The sequence below is a fragment of the Glycine soja genome, chromosome 16, assembly GCF_004193775.1.
Source record: "Glycine soja cultivar W05 chromosome 16, ASM419377v2, whole genome shotgun sequence".
Lineage (NCBI taxonomy): Eukaryota > Viridiplantae > Streptophyta > Magnoliopsida > Fabales > Fabaceae > Glycine > Glycine soja.
This window is the reverse complement of record NC_041017.1, coordinates 4006936-4031251: the sequence shown is the minus strand read 5'-3', so window position 1 is coordinate 4031251 and position 24316 is coordinate 4006936. Positions and strand designations below refer to the sequence as shown.

Sequence of the window (24316 nt, the reverse complement as noted above, 5' to 3'; positions counted from 1 at the left end):
AGACAAATCCACGACATTTCAGCAAAAATTACCATGGAAAATAATATTGAGTAAAACTAATCAATTAATAATTAATATTGATAAAAAAAACAAATAAACATCATAACATGTGTTTGGATTAACGTAAAAAATGTGTTCGGGTCTTATATATGTCGAAGAGGGTCATTATTTCGATGACTTTAAAATAAGTTATACATGTATGAATTATATATTATTCAATAATATAATATCACTCAATTTATATTATCATATCAGATAATTTAATTTTAATTTTAATTTTTTTTATAATTAAAAGTCTAAGGAATTTTTAGTAAATTTGATATTTTTTTATTTTAGTTTTTAGTTTAATGTTTCATTAAAAGAGTAAGGATTAAATAGTCTTTTAATAAAAACATTAAATTAAAAATCAAAATATCAAATTTTCAAAAGTCACCAACTAATGGTCATCTAAGAAATTAAAAGACGCAAAAGCTGATAGAAAGTAATTTTCTATCTAACATCATATTATTTTAACACAAGTAAAATAAAATTATAATTTGTAAATTACATATTTAACTCCATTTTATATAATTCTTGGATCAATTAATTTTGGGTCTAAAGCACATCCTATCATTACCCACCGGCTAATATTCAACCATGTCCTGAAGTTGAAAAGCAATAGTTTGTTGTAATGGTCAAGTGATTTTTTTATTGAGAAATGTTCATTTTAATTTTGTTAGAAACAATGAGAGAATTCGAACACATAATTTCTTATTTTCTTTTTCTTTTTTCTTTCTTAATCATTAAATGGGTCTTATATCTCTTGCAAGGTGTGATGTGGCTTGATCATTGAATAATTGATGTAATGATGAGTGTATATTATATTGCTTTTGGGGGCCAAGAAAGCAATGGAAGGGCTAAGAATACCTACTTCCATTTTGACATGTGTTTATTGCTCATACAAACACCCATCCAAATAAGTAGATAGAAATTTTATATAAGAATTAATAGTGGTCCCTCAAGTGGAAAGAATTCGTGAAAGTGGAAATAAATAAAAAAAAATAAAGATTTAAATAAATTTTTTCGTCTCTTAAATTTATAATCTCTCAAATTTAATTTTTTTTTAAAATATATTTTTAGTTTCTTATAGTTTTGAGGTGACTGTGATGTCTTTTTATTATAAAGATGGATTAAAAAGTATATTTTTTTAAAATTGAGAGATTAAATAAAAATTTAAAATTGGGAGACCAAGAATAAAAGATATCTAAATTAAAGAGATCTAAAATATATTTTAAGTAAAAAAAAAATAATAGAGTAAAAATAGGATTATTTTAGTTTAACAGAAAGGGAAGTCATGAACAGAATTATCCATTCAAAACATTATGGGGGCAACTATCCTCACAATATTTTTTTTTTACTTAAAGATCATTAATAAAAAAAATGCTCCCATAAAAAATAGGTATTATTCCTACAAAATAAAATGAAGGTAAAAGATTATACGAGATATATAAAAGATTTAAAGAGAGAATAAATTAATATGTGTAAAAGATACTTAGTAATTTATAAAAACTTGAGTATTTTTGAAAATTTTTGTGATAAATTATTATGTATTTTGTAAAAATTTACAATACTTGTAATATTTTGTGAGAGTATTTAAAAACACTTCAGCTCTGGCCAGAGTGCAGTGAATGACCAAGAACAACATGAATTTTCTAACCTTCGTTACTGTTCTACTCTTCATACTACCAGCAACCTCATCTTCCCAGTATTTGGGGAACAACCTTCTCACTCATCGCAAGATATTCCTAAAAAAAGACAACATTATTACCTCGTACGCTGTCATCTTTGACGGTGGTAGCACAGGAACCCGTGTGCATGTCTTCCATTTTGACCAGAATTTGGATCTCCTTCCCATTGGTGATAGTCTTGAGCTTAATAAAAAGGTATATATGTGACATGTTTATGGCTTTAATTTGCTTCTGCTTCATAAGTTACAGCAATCCATTTATTATTATTCTCTTCACTTCTTATCAAGGTTTTAAATGCCGGTAGCGGTCACATTGTTGTGTCGTTACATTTGTTAATACCACGACAAATTACAGACAAATACATACGACCTATGCGATCAAAATTACGGTCGCAGTTAAAAAAATCTTTATATTACTGTTCAAGTGCAGACCACCATTTTTAAAACTTCTTACTTACCGTCTTCGTTATTCTGCTGTAGATCACACCCGGTTTAAGTGCTTACGAGGATGATCCCGAGCAAGCTGCAGAATCTCTGATTCCACTTTTGGAGGAAGCAGAAAGTGTAGTTCCTGAGGACTTGCGTCCCAACACACCCGTTAGGCTAGGGGTGGGTGTTTGTGTGATCTGCTCCTTATTGGTTAAATGTTTGAATTTTCAGTGATTTTTTTTTAATGATACCAAGTGTTCATCATGCATGTACCTAATTTATGATTAATTTCTGTCAAATTTCAATCTGACTTGACTTTTTTTAGTAGAATTTTTTCTTTCAAATCATGTTTTTTTCATTTAGGTACAGGATACAAATCTAAGATCTTAAGGGGATTGAATTCAGTATTATATGGAGAGAAAAAAATGTTATCTCTTTCAACTGGTTCCATATGTAAAGGCTTAGTAAATAACGTATTTTCAATGTTTTATGCAAATATTGCAGGCAACTGCAGGCTTAAGGCTTTTGAAAGGGAATGCTTCTGAACAAATATTGCAAGCGGTAACTATGAGCTTCATTTCTTATTATACTTTAGCTGTTTTAATAATTCGGCTTTCAATGTTTAAGGGATTCATTTTTTGATGTTTTAGGTTAGGGATATGCTGAGTAACAGAAGTACCCTGAACCTACAATCTGATGCAGTAACTATTCTTGATGGAAACCAAGAAGCTGCTTATATGTGGGTACGACTTAATTACGAAACTAGTAATTTTATTCGTGACACATTTTTTTTTTTGTTAAATATATACTTCTATTTGTTCACTTGATTTCATATCTCTTACCTGGAATGCAACCAAACAAATATCTCTTACCACGAAAATAATAATCATAAATCTAAATTTTTTTCTTACTCCACGGTTATCTCAGCCATTCATTTGAAGAACAGGTCTAGTGTACTATATTGATACACGTACTCACCTGATTGTTAGTCTTTTTAGAAAAATAGAAACTACTTCCTACAAGATCATTTTTAGAAAATTGTTAGTCTTTTTTTATAATTCTTTTTTTTCTAATTGTCTCTTGCAATATTTTTCCTTCCTCGAAAATATCCTTAGTTAATTAATAATTTCTTTAGTAAAAAATAATAGATACTTGAAAATTAATGGAGATAAAATATTCTCTCTTATTATGAATGAAAACTTTAGTAATTAGATGAGAAACATGTAAATGAGAAACATGTAAATGAAAAGAGAGATGATTAATTTTAAAATATAAAAGATAATTTTGGAAAAATAATATAAATTATAAATAAATTTAATTTCACTAACTAAATTAATCATTAATGTTACAGTGAAAAAAAGTAATCATTTTTTAGAGGCTTAAATTAGTTGAAAGATTTTTTTATATATGGATAAATTAAAATTCATCAAATAATTAATAATATATTTTTAATAAATATTTTGTAATACCTTTATAAATTAACTCTTATTGAAATTTCATTTTTTTTACAAAACAATTATTAATTCTCTTCAAATTTTCTTTCTTGCGCATAGTAACTTCATTTTGAAAAGATGGCTAAATTATCTTGGGTGTGTGGAGTGAAAGCACGGGAGATGACAAAAGTTTAAATCTAAATATAAAGAATCAATTTACATTTAGTAGTAAATTAAAATTATTCGTATATTGCTATAAATTTACATATATAAAACATTTTAATATAATGGTTTTGTCAATTAAAAGGGATTATAATTAGTTGTTCAGTTAATGGGTACATCTTGTATTGGATCTTAATTACCTTTTTTTCCTTGATAAAATTTTTGTTTATAAAAAAATTATTAATTAATCATGAAAAAAAATTCTAAATTTACAGTTAGATTACTTTGATTCAGTTTTGCACTTCCTTTAACTTTGTTAAAATTTGACTAGTTTCATCCACATTATTGACCAGTCGGAATGATAGCATGAAAACATAAGAATGCAAGTATTTTAATTTTTTATTATTGTCTTATCTTGCAACTAATTAATTTTCTCTAGGTGGCATTGAACTATCTATTGGGCAATTTGGGAAAAGTGATTTCAAAGACGGTGGGAGTAGCTGATCTTGGAGGTGGATCAGTTCAAATGGCATATGCAGTCTCAAAGAATACAGCTAAAAATGCACCACAACCACCAGAAGGAGAAGAATCATACATAAAGACTCTTGTACTTAATGGAAAAACTTATGACCTCTATGTTCACAGGTTTCTTTCTCCCTGAATCTTGATATTCTACACGGATATAATTAAGATGTTAAGGTACACAGACTTTTGATCAAATCAATATTATTCTTGGACCAAACTTTTGAGAATAACCACTTTCAAATTAATTTGAAGTGTAGAAATTAAGACACTAGGTAGATAAACATATTCTTTGAGGGAGAAACTCTTATATGTGTTAGGTTTGTGTCTACATAAGAGTTTCTCAAAAAGACTGGTGGAAAAGTATTCATTATGACTTATGCATGCCCTCGCTAATTAACTAACATTTTTCTTTCAGTTACTTGCACTTTGGTAAAGAAGCATCTCGTGCGGAGATGTTGAAGGTCACTGGTGATTCAGCTAACCCTTGCATTTTAGCCGGTTATAATGGTAAACATATATATAGCCCCTCCCCCTTTAATTTTATCTGTTCACTTAGAGAAATTACTATAATCTTGAATAATCTCCATTTAGATTTTATATATTCAAATTTTATTATTTTTTGTCGTAAATTAAAAAAAGCTAATTGCGTGTTACATGAAACTTAGATAAGACTATGGAAACATGCATAATAGTCTAAATCCTACAATAATTTTTTGCTAAATAAAAGTAAAAAGGCTTAAAATTTCAAGTAGATGCCAATAACATGTAAACAATATTTCTATTCTTTAAAGGGACCTACACATATTCGGGAGTTAAATATAAGGCCTTGGCCTCCACTTCTGGGTCCAATTTCGATAAATGTCGAGAGGTAGCTCTTAAAGCTCTGAAAGTGAATGAACCATGCCCTCATCAGAATTGCACTTTTGGCGGGATATGGAACGGTGGAGGGGGGAGTGGACAAAAAGTCCTTTATGTTACTACATCTTTCTATTATCTGGTTATACAGGTATTGATTGTTTTATTTAATCATGAGATATTTTATCTGTTTGTTTTATAAATTATTTTTTAAGCTTTTAAAAAAAATGGTTTAGTAGTTAAAATTACTAAGATAGTAAATTTTATTCAAAAAAAATTACTTGCAGTTGCAAATCCACTTCTTGAAAGTCGATTTTGCTTATGTGAAATCAATTTCTGCCAATTTTGACCATTAATTTTCTAGTAATTTTTATACGCCCAATTTTCCCTACTGTTAAATGTTGCCAAAAATTAGTTTTACAAAAGCATAGTCAACTTTCAGGAAGTCAATCTACACCGTAATTTTTTTTTTTAAAGTTCTAACTTTAAAACTAAACTATATATACTATTTTTAGTTTAAAAAAACTATTTTCTCACATTGGTCAAGGATTTATATATATACTTTTAGAGAAGGGAGAGATAAAAAAAAGTGATAAATGTAAGATGTGATATAATGACAGAAAAAAGAGCTATTATAAACTAAACAATGACGATGAAAAAAATTCAATATTATTATTTAAAAAAAATAGATTGTACTGATCGATAGTATATCATCTATTTAATTACAAAATCACTACATTGTATAATAAATTAAGTTGTTAGCTTTTATAATAATAGACTATGCATAGCAGATTTATTGGATGATCATGTAAATATGCTTCAAATGAATGTGACATCCACAAAGTCAATTTATTAGTATCATTCGGTGAAGTTAACCTTAAAACTTATATTGGATTAATACAATATGTCTAAACGATTCTCTTACTAGGTAATTTATATTAGATGACAATATAAATTAGATTTATATTTTCATTCAATATAAGTTATTAATCGATAAATTTATTAACTTTTATTATAATTATTTTAAAATTTATATTAACCATATTTTTTTGTTAATTGACAAAGTGTATAACCTTAAAATTAAAATATTAAACTCTATTTAAAATCCCCACCTACTTCTTACCGTGAATAAAAAGCAAATGCAATAGTAGGAAGTCAAAGCTAACCTTTATTTCCATCTTATACAAATTAACTTCTAATATTTTGATGGTATTCCATAGAACATATTATGTTGTTTATTTGTATAGGCTGGTATAGCCGATGCAAGTAAAACCAGTTCCAAAGTTTATCCTGCGGAATTCAAGGCCGCAGCTAAGCGAGCGTGTCAAGTCAAATTTGAGGATGCTCAATCCACTTATCCACTTATGATGGAGGATGCACTTCCATACATTTGCATGGATATTACGTATCAGTATACGTTGCTCGTCGATGGATTTGGTAGGATTAATTTGAGCTGTGAAGTTGATATTATTTTATTCCACAACATGTTTTCAATATATTTGTTAATTATCTTCAAGCTCTGACTACATGTTCCATTAATAATTTGTTGGCAGGCCTGGATCCTTGGAAAGAGATTATAGTAGCAAATGAAATTGAATACCAAGGTGCTCTTGTGGAAGGAGCATGGCCTCTAGGCAGTGCCATAGAAGCCATATCTTCATTGCCCAAATTTAATAAATTGATGTATTTTATATAACACTTAAAGAGAAGTGGGCTTCCTTTAATTACTAAATAAAATGAAGCTCGATGTATATCAACTCTTTCTATCCTTATTCCATTGTGTGTATGTGGTCACCATTTCCGTATGATTCATTTGCCAATATCATACAATCACATTCCAATAGATCACTCTCAAGTCTCAATTAGAGGTAAACAGAGAATCATTTAGCCGTTTTCAGTAAAACTACTAAGTGAAATGAATGTGACATCCACAAAAAAGTATGGGAACCACAACACTACTGAAAAAATTAAAATTAGTGTGGCGAATGAATCTTGTTTCAAATTTTGTTAATTACTCCCACAACTGTGAAGGGAAAACAGAGAAATTTTATTAGTGTCATTTGGAGAAGTTAACCTTGTGTTTGCACCTCTTATTTTGTTGTATGGTATCAGTATTCTCCAACAAAATAATTCAAGGATATGTAGTCCATTAATTTAAACTCTTACAATTATATGCAGCAATCCATTTTAATTTAGCAGCAATATCATAATATACAGAGACGTTGGTAGTTGGAAGTCCATTGTTGAACTCAAACATTATGCAACTCTGTTTCCTGCCTCCTCATGTTTCTCATCCAACAGGAGTAATTTGTTCTCTTTATCAATAAAAACTCATGATTTAATTCTGCACATAAACAGTGTTATTATTTATGGGGTGTGTGTCAGTTGTAGAAACAAATTAATAAAGGAGATAAGTGGTCATTTAAAAAAAAAAAAAAAAAAACTTCAAGGGAGGTGAGTGCAATTTTCTTTAATTTTAATTTCAACCAGTTATTTTCTCATTGGGGAATGCAACTATAATATTATAGGATATGAAGGTTTTTTAGGATTATTCTGTTATGGAAGTTTCTATATTTAAGCCTCTTATCAATGATGAGGAAAAGGAAATTAAACAAGAAGTGATTGTAGCGTACATTTAGATTCCTAAATAAGGTGGATCCCTCACTCACCCGAATTTGACTAATAAATGGGTTTGGGCTCATTCTTCTTCTGGATCTTACACTCCAATTGTTTGAGGGAAGTCTGAAATCATGGCTCTTATCCATGGTTTACTTCTGGCTTGGGATAAGGGATACGACAGCTATAATGATCCCCTTGTCCAAATTTCATGCAGCTCTTATCCCTAGAGAAGTCAACTCTATAGGCTATAGCTCATGCCCTAGCTAATGGAGGCTCTAATCAAAGTCTTTAGTTTACAACTTTAGATTCCCCTCCCCCCTCCCTGCTGCAACTCTTGCATAAAAAAGGAACGGCCTTGTTCTTTCCTTTTTTTGCTTGGTATATATATATATATATATATATATAAAAGATTGTTGTTCAAATTTACAGCCAAAAGGACAGACCTTACTTCATGGATGAAACATTTCATGAGGAATGAGACTAGGATGGGCCTTGTTCTTTCCCCTCGTCTCATTAATATTTAACTTACTCGAAATTCAACTCAAGCTTGATATGAAACTTTTTTTTTAACTTGAACTTGATTTGATTTAAACTGGTCAATAATTCGTTTAACTCCTCAGTTCAAATCACATCAACCAAAATTCAAATTGTTTAAATACTTTCCAAAATAATGTTTAAATTTTGTGTTCCGCAGAGTACTTTCAAGAAGACAAAATTTAAACGTCATTCTAGAAAGTACATTCCAAAATAATGATATAAGGCTATTTTGGAATTAGATAGTATTTATGATAGTAAAATTAATGTAAAAAACTACAGGGGAGTGTACTTACAAAGAGGGAAGTGGATATAGCAAAAGGCTTAATTTATTTTTCGGGGATTTTTTTATGTAGGCCTTTTGACTTTATAGGATTTTTTAGCCCTCACTCACGTGGGTCAAGACTGAGTGGGGGTGGACTGCACTATTTTCACATTTTGTATTAGTTTCACTATATTTAAGTGTTAGTTTACCCCGTTGGGTAATTTTCAAATAACATCAAAGAAAATTAGGATTAACAAATAATTTGAGTTTTATTTTTTAATATATTATGCTAATTTAATATATGACTATAATGATAACCTATTTAGAATTACACGAGTATTGAATTTACTACCTATAATTTTTTATTGACTTAAATATATTTTTTATTCTTATAATTTGACGTTTTTATTCTTGTCCTTATAAATTTTTTTCTTTTTAATCCTTTCAAAATGTATTTATTTTATTTTTCACTCATAAAGTATTTTAGATAATATTTTTTTTACTATTCAAAGCATTTTTACTATTTAAAATATTATCTAAAACACTTTAATGATGAAAAATAAAATAAATACATCTTGCAAAGAATTAATATAAAATTTCCAGGACGAAAATAAAAAAAATACTAAATTACATAGACAAATTTTCGAATTGACATTATTATTATACAAGTGCAAAAATATTGAAAAGTAAGTGATTTTTGGGGTTGTCCAAAAAAGAAAGAAAGTGATTGTAGGGGAATCCAATGTGCCATAAATCAACGCATAAATATTGAAAAAGTGATTTTTTTTACTCTTAATAATTTTTATTTTATTGCCATCACATTTTCTATTTATTTTTATCTTTGTTTACTTGTTTCTATATTGGATAAAAAACTATTCTTGGTTTATTTTACACGCAGCTAATTTCACATACCAAACACTTGCTTAATGTAAAATTTATAATGAATATTGATTTCAACATGTATTGAAATTATGTTTAGCTTTCAATATAAAAAAATGTTTAGCTTAAAATAATACTTATGAGAACGAATAAAGAAAAGAAGACAAATAAGTAAATAATAAAATAGGTAATAGATAAATGTAAGACTAAATGACAAAATTATATTAAGACCAAATTACACTAATTCTTCTCTAATTAAGTTTCTTCGTATGCACGATCCTCTTCTTCTTTTTTCCCACACTTTCTTATGGTTTACAGTGTGTAATGCTTTTAGGATAAATATGGAAAGTGTTAGTGTGTTAATGTTTTCAACAATTTAAGAAGTTAGTGTATATAGCCTATTGTTTCAATAATAAATTATAAAAATATATAAAAAAAAATGTTACAATCGTGTGTCACGTTGCCCTTCAGTGAACGCATGTAAAAGTCAATTAATATTCTTTTTTTGGTAAAGAGATCAATTAATATGATAATCTTTCTCATGAAATTATAACACAATAAAACAAGAGATTATGATCGTTGCCGGCACCCTGTCGGGCCAAAAACAGTGATATTGGTGCTAACCCTAAGTAAAAAAAAAAAAGGAAAAGAAAAAGTGAAGCACCCTTACATTCTTCAACTATGTATATGAGCTAGGGATCGGACTTGCTCAACATGTGAGTTCAGAGCCATTTAAGAATGGAGTCTTCAACTCTAAGCATTTTTCTACTCTTGCTAATGCCTGCAATCTCTTCCTCGATCGCAATATCTTTGGAACAAAATACTAACTCATCAAAAGATAATATTCCCTAAACCAAAAGCCATTACTACCTCTTACGCTGTCATCATTGATGCTGCAGCACTGGAAGTCGAGTTTATGTCTTCCATCTTGACCAGAACTTAGATCTCCTTCGAATTGGCAAGGATCTCGACTTCAAGGAAAAGGTGGCATGTTTTTGGATTTGCTAATTTTGCTTCATAAAAATTATGCTTATCCGTTAATTGATGTGAATTATAACAACACGACCCTATTACTTTACTACCACCATGAATTGAATCAAAAGAGATCCTCTAGAACGTTATGAATTTTATATTCAACTAATATGAGATATTAGGGTTTCTCGAACGAATTAATTAATCTTTTAACCGATTAACTATATGATTATAAGAAATCATGAATGTATTTGAGTGGTGCACGAGCAGTATTTTGTTGCTTACCTTTCAACTTCATGAATTGTAGTTGGCAGTTAACTATCTATTGGGGAAGTTGGGAGAAGAGTTTACAAAGACAGTGGGAGTAGTAGATCTTGGAGGTGCATCAGTTCAAATGACATACGCCGTCTCAGGTATCACAGCAGAAAATGCTCCAAAAGTACCTTATGGCATGGAGAGGATCCATACATAAAGAAGCTAGTAGCCAAGGGAAAAAATTACGATCTCTATGTTCACAGATTTTCTTTTCCGATTCTTGATCACACTCACTCACGGGAGAAGTTTAGGTTTACATGCTTTTAAGAACAAAAAGTGAGGGATCCAAGGTTTTAAATAGCGATTACGGTTACAATTTGGTTATGTTTCTTAATATTATGGGAAATTAAAGATAAATATGGCCAATAATCACAATTACGGTTGTATTACAGTCATAGAGACACTAAAAAAAACCCTTTAACATTGTGGCCAAAATCATTTTTTAAAACCATGATAAAGACTAGATGGATATAACTTTTTGATATTTTAGTTAGTTTCAATTAGAACAGTTATGATTCTGTTGCAAATTACTAGTTAGTCGGTTTTCTAATACGTGGCACATGTCATGGTTAATATATCGTTTTTAACATCTTTTTTCTCAGTTACATGCGCCTTGGTAGAGACGCATTTTGTCTGAGACTTTGAAGCTCGATCACTGATGGTTCTGCTAACCCTTTCATTTTGGTTGGCTTTGATGGTAAACATATTGCATCTTCATTTGCCATTATTTCTTGGATTCTCCCCTTATCATATTCAAATTTTTTTTTTCTTAAAAATATTTTTGTTCCGAGAATATAGCATGCCAATAACATGTGATCATATTTTTGTTCTGTACAGGGACCTACGCATATTCTGGAACGGAGTATGTTGTCTATCCCTATCCCCCAATTTCTGGCTACAGCTATGATGCATGCAGAGAGATAGTTCTTAAGGCTATCAAAGTGAATGAACCATGTCCCCATTCAAATTGCACGTTTGGTGGGATATGGGATGGTGAAAGAGGAAATGGACAAAGAACTATTTATGCTACTTCATCTTTCTTTTACCTCACCCACTCTGTAATATATTTTTATATCATATATATTTTAGTTTTTTTATCAGATCAATACTAATAGTTAGTTTGTTAATTTTGGTAGAAAAAAATTTAAACTCATGACTTCTTTTTCTCTCTTCTCCTTTCAAGCACCGAGCCAATTTTGTAACTCCTATAACATATATTTTAGTTAATCATGACATGCATAAGTTTCTAATTTTGATTTTCTGGCTATTCCTCAAACCATGCAAATTAGTTGCATTTTTTTATTTTATTTTCTATAGTTTGGTGTCTTTGATGCAAAAGCACCCAATGCCATAATTCGCCCTGCGGATTTTGAGATTGCGGCTCTGTGGACTAACATTTGAAGATGCCAAATCTGCTTATCCAATTCTTACAGAAGAGAGAATTCCATATGTGTGCATGGATTCTACATACATGTATGCGTTGCTCGTTGATGGATTTGGTAGGTTTTCGCTATGAATTGAAGTTGATATGTACGTTTGCAATTATTGCATATTTGTATTTTTTTTTTTTAATATTCCTACTTAGTACTCTAATTTCTTTCATTTGTTTCCAGGCCTGGATCCTTGGCAACAGATTACAGTGGCAAATAAAATTCTGTATCAGGATGCTCTTGTGGCAGCTGCATGGCCTCTTGGCACTGCCATAGAAGCCATATCAGCAATGCCTAAATTTGAACGGTTAATGTATTTTATGTAAGCTTCTAGCTAGAGAAGGCTAGCATATATATTTCAGAGCTAATGAGCACCTTACCAGGATTAAATAAAACTTTGCACTTTCTTGTTTGAGTTGTTCTTATAGTATACCTCTATTTCATATTGATTATATTATCAGTATATTATTTTAAAAATCATATTGAATGGTGTTTTAAGTTTTTAATAAAATATTAAAATTTATTTTTAAAAAAGTGAAATATTTTGTTCTTTAAAGAGAATTATACATATTTTAATTAGTAAAATTAGCCATCAGTAAATATTATTGTCTTAGAATAATTACTATTTTTTTAAAATAAATGACAAAACTTAGACACTAGTACTTTAGGTGCTGCTTTTACTATTTTCCAAACATAATTTAAGTTTTTACTTTCATAATATATAATTCTTTAATGCAAACCTTTATTAAGTTAATATTATTTTCTTTTTCAATTATTTCTATTCTCATATTAAAGCCAATGCAACTCAAATCACCATATATATAGCTTAAAAAATATATTAAAGCCAATTAAATTAAAGTTAAAAATAAAAAATAAATATAGTTTATCAAATGATCATACATACATACTTTTATATATATATATATATATATATATATATACACGCGCGTCACATGATATAAAAAAAAAAAAAAAAGCACACTGCTTCTTCTTAGTCTTGCGGTCCTACCAATTATGATCATGGTCATTTTTCTTTAGTGGATGATCATTGATAATTCACTAAAAAAATTATTCTTATATAAACGAAATATTTAGTATTGGCATTTTTGTTAGTATAAATTTTATTTAATGAAAATTAAACAATTAACTTAATCACATCATGTCCCTTGGTGCACTGAACCTTATTCTTAACTCAAAACGGTTCAATTTCTTGTTTGTCATTGCCTCACAACAATCCATATTTATGGCACGTGTGATCCACGTATCCTCCCCAAGCTGATGCTTTATTTGGTAATATCATGTTCCTTAATGCAATAGGAAACTCAGTCCCTCAATTTTAACTCAATACCTAATCTCACGATTGAAATTGGTTATAATTAATATAGAGTAAACATGATGATAAGTTGTTTGTGGTTCTCTTACATTTTTTTCCTTTTCTTTTCAAACTTAGTTAAAAATTGGTGGCATGGTGAAATTGTGGATAAAATCAATCAAAATCCAATCAATATTATAACAAACAATATTAAATAAAATATCAACACCAATACATACAATAACAGCACCTCTTCCTATTAATTGATAGCAAAAGCTAATAGGACTTCTGAAATAGTCCGTGTGTCTCTCCTAGTCAACAAAAGAATTTTTTGGTTTACTTTTCAGTTGTAGGGACTTTGAAAAATGAATAAACCTCATTTAAACTAATGAATTAAAGTGTCTAACAATTTATAAGGCTTTGCAATGGTTTTAATTTCTTCTACCTTCAATATCATTCCTGCAACACATGATCATATTGCACATTCTTCCTAGTAGAATCTCAATTAATTTAAAGATATTTTTGTTATATTATCAATAGGGCAAAAATAATTAAAATTTATTTATATTTAAATTCAGAGAGGATTAATTAAAACTTCATATCATCGTAAGGAAGATGATCTCTAGGTGGCAGTTAACTATCTATTAGGGAAGCTGGGAAAGAAGTTTACAAAAACAGTGGGAGTAGTTGATCTTGGAGGTGCGTTAGTTCAAATGGCCTATGCTGTCTCAAGTAACACAGCTAAAATTCTACAAAACCACCAGAAGGAGAGCAACCATACATGAAGAAACTTGTATTCAAGGGAAAGAAATATGACCTTTATGTTCACAGGTTTCCATAAGATGAGTCATTTGATATATATTACATTATTACCAATTAATGTCAAAAGATGTTAGGACATACAAGCTTTTGATACCAAAAACTTTGCCACTTCAATTTGAAATCTAGATTCAAGATATGTACTTATTCTTTGATACACATGAGTGGTGCCATGACTAATGTATATATAGGTCTTAATTAATAATAGTATTACTTGTTTCTTGCAGTTACTTGCACTAATAGTAACGATGCTGCTCGTGCCGAGATTTTTAAGGTTGCTGATGGTTCTTCTAGTCCTTGCCTTTTAGCTGGCTATGATGGTAAATAAAGCTTTCACTTTTATACAAATCCAAATACTACTTTGACGATATAAACAATCATCGGGCCTTATTGTTAATTTATTCTATCTTCAAATATGAGTTTGGAATAAATTTAACTCTAAAAATTAATTTATAATTACGGTGATGACTATTTTTTACATATATATTTTATCTTAATATTATTTCTAATGGGTGTTGATTATTTCTTACCTAGCTATATATTCTTTATCATTCGAGGATGCCAAATCCACTTATCCACATTTTCAGAAATCGAAATTTCCATATGTATGCCAGGATCTTACATACCATTATACATTGCTCGTTGATGGATTTGGTAGGTTTTGCATTAATTAATAACTAATTTAATTGATATTTTCTCCGAAAAATGATAATAATTAGCAAAATTATATTTTTAATTTTAATTTGTCTTCCTACACTGAGTCCTAATTCAATTTTTGGCAGGCCTAGATCCATTTCAAGAGATTACAGTGGCGGAAGGAATTGAATATCGAGATGCTATTGTGGAAACAGCATGGCCTGGCCTCTAGGAACTGCTATAGAAGCCATGCATATCATATATGCCTAAATTTGAACGATTAATGTATTTTATTTAAGCCTCTAGAGAAGCGAGGAAATTTCAACGATAAAAACACACCTTTATTTAAAAATTAAAATAAAGCTTGCCCCTTTTCATCATGGATATACTTGTTGGCTCCTAGTAAAAAAAATAAAAATAAAAACATATTTTATCCACCCTTAAATTAATAAACACTCGTGCATCGCGAGGATTTCCTAAAATATTGTTTCAAGATGAAGATCTATTAACCATATTTTTGTACGCATGCCATTGCAAGTAATAGGAAATGAAAACTAACTAAAAATAATTTTTAAAAATGACTACTATTATACTGATAAACACGTAGCTTTCACATGACGTTATAAAAGTACAAAATAATAAAGTACTAATAAAATCAATAATTTGATATGGTCTAGTGTATAGCCTACTGCTCTACGCATAATAATGTTATAAAAAAATAATAAAATCAATTAAATAAAACCATTCATTCTGTCGTTAACCATAAGGGTAGCACAACGAACAGGAATAATGGGCGGAGGTGCGCATTAAACAAAGCACAGGTATTAGTCATGATGAAAAAGGGTTTGTTTTGGTTTTGTTTTTTTTTTTTTTTACGGAAGGATTTGTTTGTTTTAAAATTAAGTAAAACAAGTATTTTATGCCGATAAATATTTTTTTTTATATAATTAAAATTTGTATTAAATTATTTTTAACATCATTTATGTTATAATTATAATTTATAATAAATAAATATCGTTGAATATATATATATATATATATATATATATATATATATATTAGATTTATAATTAATTAAAAATTTAAAATTTTACTATAATTAATTTTATTTTTAATCATTTACAGATTATTTAAAAAATTAAAAAGTTTAATTTAGAAATAAAGATAAATGAAAGTAAATTGAAAGACATAAACGAGTAAGAATAACGTTTGGCTAATCGTGAAATACACAACAAAAAAAGGAGATGAAATATTGATAATCTGTAATTGAAAGAATTATGAGAGTTCTCTTGTTGCTTTAAATTATGTATTCTAATTATAATGAAAGGGTATTAATTTCAATACGGATAGTAATATTTATGCCTGCAGCCTGGCCTTTCCTTTGTAGTATCTTTGTGCGTTGCCTTCAATGCCTTGTCTATTAATCCTTGTAAATTATTGTGAGTACCATTGGTACTCTTAATAGATCCTTTTTAATTGGCCTATAAATTAATTCATAAAATTTATGTTAAACAAATGGCAATTGGAAGTGTGTGTAATTAATATTAATTAAGTTTAACTAAATTTACATTGAAACATGCACATAGTGTGGATAATTATGGACTTTCCCCAGCTAAATATATAATATATACTTATATGTTTGGGACTCGGGAGTGAATGATCATGACTACTGCAATTCACTACTTGAGAGTTTGAAAATGGTACTTGTGCTATGGTCAAGAGGGACTAAGAACATGGACTTCCTAACCCTCTTCACTCTTCTACTCTTGTTATTCATTCATACAGCACTCTCTTCTACCCAATATCATGATGGGAACATCTTACTCACTCATCGTAAGATCTTCCCCAAACAGGAAGCTATCACCTCGTACGCTGTCATCTTTGATGCTGGTAGCACTGGTAGCCGTGTGCATGTCTTCCATTTCGACCAGAACTTGGATCTCCTTCGTATTGGCAACGAACTCGAGTTTTATGATAAGGTCAAAACTACTAATTCATAAGCTACAGTTATATTTAACGAATACTTACAACACTCTTTCTACTAAAATTCATTAGAAGTCGCAAATTTTAGTAGTTTTCCTTTTTATTTAACGAGTTTCAACTTCTGAATTAAAAATGAAACCTATCAAAATTTATAATTTCCGACCAATTTTAAACCAACAATAGAAAGTAGTGTATGAAAAGTGTCACTAACATTCCTAGTTATATTTACACATTCATGTCAATCTCCATTCTCTTCACTTCTTACAGTCTTCATTAATTATTGTGGTGTAGGTAACACCCGGTTTGAGTGCATACGCAGATAATCCTCAACAAGCTGCAGAATCTCTTATCCCACTTTTAGAGGAAGCTGAAAGTGTTGTCCCTGAGGACCTGTACCCTACTACACCCGTTAAGCTTGGGGTTGGTGTTTCGGGTCTCTATATTTGTCACTCACTGGTCACAATTAATGGGTTACTTTTGAGGATTTGAACCCAAGGTTTTAATCATATTACTGGTCACAGTTAGAAATTCTTAAAAGACTTTGAATCCTTATATTTCTTTGGTAACAAAACAACTCTTGTTTTTTTTTTTTTAAAAAAAAAGAAAGCAATCATCCTATTACATAAAATTGATAATTTTTTCTATAGGCATTATATAAGGAGAGAAAATAAGAATATAAAATGAAATAATTTTTTTAATAAATTAAAATTAATTTATGTACAAGTTAATTTATAGATACTTTCTCATTCAACTTCTCTAAAACACTTATTTAAATGTATGTAAAAGTTAATTCTAGTTTATGAAAAATATTTAATTTAATTATTTTTTCTAGCTTAAGTATTCAATTGATAAGTTTATCGTAACATGGCCTAATTAAATAATCTGGTCGATGTAGCTGCAATTACTTTCATGATATGATTTAAAAAATAGGCCACAAAATCTTTAATATTGCAGCAGCAATTGAAGTTTTTAAGTATATTCATGACTTGACCTTGAAGTTTGGGTAGAGACTATATATATATATATATATATATATATAAAGTCATGAATATAATTAAAAATAATGTACAACTAGTTGTCACTTTAACTCTTTAATAGTTCATTATGTAAAGGGCCTGAGTGTACTGAGTGTACATGTATTTTCAATTTTTTATGCTAATGCAGGCGACTGCAGGTTTAAGGCTTTTGGAAGGGGATGCTTCTGAAAGGATATTGCAAGCGGTAACTAGGATCTTCATTTCTTAATTCCTTATAAGCATGCTTTCAATGTCTAAAGTTTTCATTTTCTTATCTTTAGGTTAGGGATTTGCTCAAGAACAGAAGTACCCTGAACACTCAACCAGATGCAGTAGCTATTATTGATGGAACCCAAGAAGGTTCTTATCTATGGGTATGAATAACCAAACTGATTTTAATTTTTATGTCATTTATATGTTCATAACTTTATTCATTTGACTGCACATCTATAATCTGGAGAAATTATTAATCTAAGTATTTTTCTTACTCTATATGGAAATCTCAGCAATTCATTAATTTGAAGCACATCTCCAATACTTCATTTACAACACACGTATGAAACGAATAGTGGGCGATCCTCTAAGGCGACTAAAGAATTTGTTTTTGATTAATTTTGTGCTCCAACCATGTTTTCTTACACCTCAATTTTCAAACCTTCTTTTAATTATCCCTGTCTCTTCATCTTTCCATTACAATATCATCTATTGCATCTATTTTTCTTTTTCCTCATTTTCTTTATATCTCTTTCTTCTCTCAGGTGTATATATTTGAAGGGATGTCAAATGATCATTATTCATCCACCAATGTCTAAAATTAATCCAGTGTTTGAACCCAGTTAATTATACTATTCATTTGATTATTTATTTTTTTGAATTATTTATTGCAGAGTCATAATACTCTTTATTTAAAAAATAATTTGCAACACTTTCAAGAATGAACTCTTACAAAGTTTTAATTTTTCTTATGGGTGACGATTTGGGTTGATGCACTGATGACTACTGATTATACTGTTATAGTTGTTATATATTTGTTACTTAATCAATATATATACAGAATGTATATACACAACAAAAGTAAGCAGATACAGACACGGGACAAAGATACAACTTGACATCCAAGCGGATACGGGAAAAAATTAATTATAATATAAATCATACAAATTTGTAAATTATTAGAAATGGATAAAAAAAATGTTAAAGTATATGTTATGGACGATTCTAAACATAAATACCAATATAACAATAACAATTATTTAAATGTGTATTTCGTGAGACAAGGAAGCCTAGAAATTTGGCTTTACATGAAAGTTTGAAATTATTTAATTCTTCTCACCTGGTACACTTCTGTTTAGATCATTAATTTGGTAAGTCAAAAGTAAATTTTTCGATACACTAAGTCAAAAGTAAATTGGAAAACAAGAAACAAATAATAGTGAAATTAAAAATATAACCATTAAATGCCCGTTCAAATAGATTATTAGATTCTTTCAGTCTTAAATTGCAATCCGTAATCACTGCTATAATCTCAGTATATATCACGATTTTTTAAGGCTTCACCATTTTAACATGACTGCAATAACGATCCATTGATTTCTCTTAAACAGTTGCACACCTGTAGTGAGGAGAGAAAAAGATGAGTCCTACCTGAAAGTGTACCTGTTAAAGAGAATCCAAGTTCGCAATAACGGATACATCAACTCCTTGTAGCCTTGTAATTAATTAGGATATTAAAATGCAATATTAGACAATAGGTTATTTTTGGTACTGTGCCCACTGTCCACTATATATCGTTATGTGGATTAGGAACACATATAGTAGTAGTGTTTTTTGTCTCTTATCCTACAACTTTTTTTTAGGTGACAATTAATTATTTATTGGGGAAGTTGGGAAAAAGGTTTTCAAAGACAGTAGGAGTAGTTGATCTTGGAGGTGGATCAGTTCAAATGGCATATGCCATCTCAAGGAACACAGCAAAAAATGCTCCAAAACCACCAGATGGAGAGGAACCTTACATAAAGAAGCTTGTACTCAAGGGAAAGGAATATGACCTCTATGTTCACAGGTTAATTTCCTTCTTATTCTTCGTATATATATTTTAGTAGCTAGTGCCAGTAGATGTTAAGGTGTACAACTTTTGAGAGCTAAAGCTCTTGGACAATGAAGCACTTTTGACACTGACACCAAATACAACACATACATGAACACTTGAACACAATTAATGTCGACCACAATAAAGACCCTCGAGATATTTAATTTATATAATTCACAATTCTAAAACAAAGTTATTAAGCTTCACAATTTCCATATAATACTGAATAATGACCCTCGGGTAGAATATACCAAAAGAGATCACTCGAAAATACAATCTTTACAACAGAAAAAATTCTAACATAAGATGAATAATATTTCTTAAAAGCTAAAACAACTAGTTAATTTTTTTTTTATAAAATTTTCTAAGTGTTTTGTTGAAAATAATCCAAGTTTCACGTAAACTAACAATACAATACAACCATAGAAGACTTTGTCAATAAGAGGCAACCCTCACCCTTTAAGTTAGTTTTTGGGATTGAGTTAAGTCTAAACTCACATCAAGTCTAAGAAGTATTTGACACGAGGGACAATTCTTATCCCTTTAACTAGTTTTTGGGATTGAATTAATATTTCTTTGATATGATACGAGTCACATCACAGAGGTGTTTGAGAAAAAAAAAATTAATTACAACACGAGTGAGAGGTGTTTAACATGTGTCATACACGTGTCCCACAAGTGTTGGTACTTCTTAGCTCATGGATCAGACTTTCTAAGGCTATATTCGGATAAATGTTGAATTTCCAAATTTCAATATACATTTACGAATTTTATTGTAAAAAAATGAAAAGGAATTGTTTTTCTTTAAAAATAAAAGTATTTTTAAGTTCTCCTTATTGAAATCTAAACATGGACCGAGTTGTATCAATTAGAAGTCTAGATAGAGGTAGAAAATAATATTATTCTTTGATACATGGCCCATGCAACGGCTAATATATATATAGTTTTAACATCCTTCTTTCAGTTATTTGCATTACGGTAGAGAAGCATCTCGTGCCGAGATTTTGAAGGTCACTGATGGCTCCGCTAACCCTTGTATTTTAGCTGGCTTCGATGGTAAACACGGATTCTTCATTTCTTCAAATGCCCTGATGCTTCTTCGATGCTAAATTCCCCCATCTTAATTGTTTGGGATTCTGCACTTAACAGTATAATTAAGGGAGAAAGAACTTCCGAATTTAAATAACTTTTTATATTCGTTTCTGTTTCTTCTTTTCAAGTTTTTTATTTTTAGCATGCCAATAACACAATTGTGGACGTTTTTATTCCTTAAAGGGACCTACACATATTCAGGAGCAGACTATAAGGCCTTCGCTCCCATTTCTGGCTCCAGCTACGATGAATGTAGAGAGGTTGTTCTTCAAGCTCTCAAATTGAATGAGTCATGCCCCCATCAAAATTGCACATTTGGTGGTATATGGGATGGTGGAAGGGGAAGTGGACAGAAAATTCTTTTCGGCACTTCATCTTTCTATTATCTGCCTACAGAGGTATATATATCTAATATTTATTGGATAAAATTTGTTTTAGATCCCATAATTTTAATTTAAAATAGTTTTGGTTATTATCTTTAAAATTTGTTTTTGGCTTTCGGCCGAAAAATACCTGGATTCACCTAAACCAAAATAATGATTTGAATCCTTGTATATTTTATAATTGTGAATTTCGTCTCTCATTCTAGTATTCTAAATTTTTTATAGAGAGACAAAATTTGTCATTATTAAAAATATGGAAACTAAAATCATGGAGACTGAAAATTAGACACATGTGAAATAGGGAATTGCTACGGATAGTTTGAGTGATTTGCGAGGAAATGATGAGTTACTATATAAGTATTAATAGCGAGAGACTTGCGAAGGAATAGCTAGGGAATATGTCCAATTAATAGCGACGAAGTAACGAGAAACTTGCATGGAACTGTTCACGAAGGAATGATTATAGAATTGCCAGGGATAAACAGCGAGACATTAGAGAAAGATTTGCCGGGAAAGAGTAAGAGAATGTTACTGAGGGATTAGCGCGGGAAAAACAAGAAGCTATAGTCGCAAATTTGCGAGGGATATGGCTAGTTTCTTTCATGCAATTAGCGGAGGATTTGATATGGAAATGGCGACACACTAGCAAGGGAACATTCTCACACTAATTTGCTACTTGGATTTAGCAAAAGGAGAGTTTTTCTAACTAATCCTTCATTAATTGTTGAGAATAGTCTCACATTAAATGTTTAACAAACTTGATAAATGCTTATATACTTGGGTAGGTCACCTCCTTATGAACCAATTTTTAAGAGAACCTTTAGGATGTTTACTGCATTATAAATTTAATATGGTATCAACTGCCAGCCCTCGATTTTGTGATAGATTAGCGAGGAACTAGCTAGGGAATGTTCTGTCCCTAACATGCATTTTTCTTAAACCAATTTGTCCTATTTTATTTAATCATGGACAACTTTCATATTTTGAATCTTCCTCGTGGAAATTCTAACTACGTCGTATTTGATCTATTAGATTGGTATCATTGATCTAAATAAACCCAACTCCAAAATTCATCCTGTTGATCTTGAGATTGAAGCTAAACGAGCTTGTGAAACAAAATTGGAGGATGCCAAGTCCACCTATCCAAACCTTGCTGAGGATAGACTTCCATATGTATGCTTGGATATTGCATACCAGTATGCATTGTACACCGATGGATTTGGTAAGTTGCATTGTGAAGTTGATATGTGTTGTTCCAAAATATGTTGGCACCTTCATTTAATTTGTTGGCCTTTTATACTGACTTTTATCATATTTTGGCAGGCCTTGATCCATGGCAAGAGATTACAGTGGCAAATGAAATAGAATATCAGGATGCTCTTGTGGAAGCTGCATGGCCTTTAGGCACTGCCATAGAAGCCATATCGTCATTGCCTAAATTTGATCGATTAATGTATTTTATTTAAAGCTTATGCTGGGATATTTCAGTGTTAAAGGCCACTTTACAAAAAAAGAAAATAAATAAAATAAAACTTATCCGTCTTAATTCATCCCTTCATTAATTCCTGCAAGTGGAATCTTAGTTTTGTTATATGGGTGGGTTAATTTATTTTTAAAAACCAAAAAGCAAGCCGTTTGAAAAAAATCAGTGAAGTAAAGTGGTTAGGTGTTAGACTCCACTTGAGTCTCTCATAAGGTAATTTTTTTCCCTTCTTACTATGCAATTAACATGCAATTACTCCAATTTAGTTCATCCCCAATATCTTGAGTAATAAACTCTTTTTTTCTAATTATGACAAATAAAGTAACTTTCTAATAACTCATGCAGCGTGTTGAATCAACTAAGTCGAATTCATCAATTTGAAATAAAAAGAGTAATTAGCCAACTTTATTGGCAACAAATTGCGTGAACAAGAAAAGGGGCTCAAGTATATGATACAAATTGGAAGAAATTGATTTGCCCAAAGAAACAACCAGATTGTAGTCCTAAGACTTAATTTAGCAAAATAAAGAAGTAAAAAGAATCAAAGGTAAGATAAAAACAAAAAAGAGAAAAGCATGGGGAAACTTTTATTAAGGAGGTAAACTATAGTGGATTTCAAGGGGGAAATTAAGTGGCTCAATAATAACCAGGTTAAAAAAAATAGCAAAGGGAAGATGCTATCTTTGATTAAGAGACTTTGAGAAGCTTAAATTTGACCAATGTTAAAAGGATAAAACTTAAATTTGACCTATTTATCCATTTTAGACTTTTTTCTAAAGGCCAAACTTGACCTGCATAAAACTTTGCATGGTCTACAAATTTGTTCAAAAGCCTATTTTGTGATAAATCTTATAAAAGATGACACTTTCTATTTACACTGCCATGTTTGCTAAGTACACCCCATTTATTCTCTTTATATTTTTTATTGCCAATTGTACTCTTTTTATTTGTTAAAACATAATTTTGGAAATAACTTTCCATAAAAACATGTCAATTCCAAAAAAATATTTTATGGAACTATGTTTTAACAAAATACACATAGTTTCGAAAACTACTTTCCATAATTGATATATGTTGTTTCAAAAAGTGATTTCTAGTAGTCATAAACAAAACTGAATACAAAATATTGAACGTATCTTCCTTTAGGAACTGCAATAATCATCAATGGCTAACTATTGAGCACATACTTATTTTGACGCTAGATATTGAGAGACTAATAATTCATATATAAAATACCCAATGAACAAAATGTGAGGAGGCACCTAATGATGTGTCATCAACTTTGATTTGTGATTATTGTTACTTTTATTTATTTGAAACTCATTCAAAAATAATAAGGTGCCTCCACGTGTTTAGTCC

The 24316-nt window shown here is 29.9% G+C and overlaps 2 protein-coding genes and 1 pseudogene across 2 annotated transcripts; all 3 read left to right on the top strand.

Moving 5' to 3' along the window:
• The first annotated feature begins 1652 nt into the window (after positions 1-1652).
• Positions 1653-6973, top strand: LOC114391111 (nucleoside-triphosphatase-like). The gene is made up of 9 exons (XM_028352101.1): positions 1653-1922; positions 2207-2335; positions 2660-2716; positions 2806-2898; positions 4190-4395; positions 4691-4782; positions 5067-5281; positions 6378-6567; positions 6684-6973. The coding sequence occupies exons 1-9, from the start codon at positions 1668-1670 to the stop codon at positions 6824-6826; spliced, it is 1380 nt and encodes a 459-aa protein (XP_028207902.1). The 5' UTR covers positions 1653-1667; the 3' UTR covers positions 6827-6973.
• A 3805-nt stretch (positions 6974-10778) lies between these two features.
• LOC114391112 lies at positions 10779-12470 on the top strand (annotated as a pseudogene).
• A 4068-nt stretch (positions 12471-16538) lies between these two features.
• Positions 16539-23020, top strand: LOC114391110 (nucleoside-triphosphatase-like). The gene is made up of 9 exons (XM_028352100.1): positions 16539-16890; positions 17186-17314; positions 18059-18115; positions 18192-18284; positions 19767-19972; positions 20964-21055; positions 21275-21489; positions 22507-22696; positions 22798-23020. The coding sequence occupies exons 1-9, from the start codon at positions 16609-16611 to the stop codon at positions 22938-22940; spliced, it is 1407 nt and encodes a 468-aa protein (XP_028207901.1). The 5' UTR covers positions 16539-16608; the 3' UTR covers positions 22941-23020.
• Positions 23021-24316: the final 1296 nt, after the last annotated feature.

Coding starts and splice junctions, on each gene's coding strand:
- LOC114391111 (XM_028352101.1), top strand. CDS start 1,668: ATGACCAAGAACAACATGAATTTTCTAACCTTCGTTACTGTTCTACTC. Junction 4,783..5,066: donor CATTTTAGCCGGTTATAATG/GTAAACATATAT, acceptor TATTCTTTAAAG/GGACCTACACATATTCGGGA. Junction 5,282..6,377: donor TCTATTATCTGGTTATACAG/GTATTGATTGTT, acceptor TTATTTGTATAG/GCTGGTATAGCCGATGCAAG.
- LOC114391110 (XM_028352100.1), top strand. CDS start 16,609: ATGGTACTTGTGCTATGGTCAAGAGGGACTAAGAACATGGACTTCCTA. Junction 17,315..18,058: donor CTACACCCGTTAAGCTTGGG/GTTGGTGTTTCG, acceptor ATGCTAATGCAG/GCGACTGCAGGTTTAAGGCT. Junction 18,285..19,766: donor AAGAAGGTTCTTATCTATGG/GTATGAATAACC, acceptor ACTTTTTTTTAG/GTGACAATTAATTATTTATT.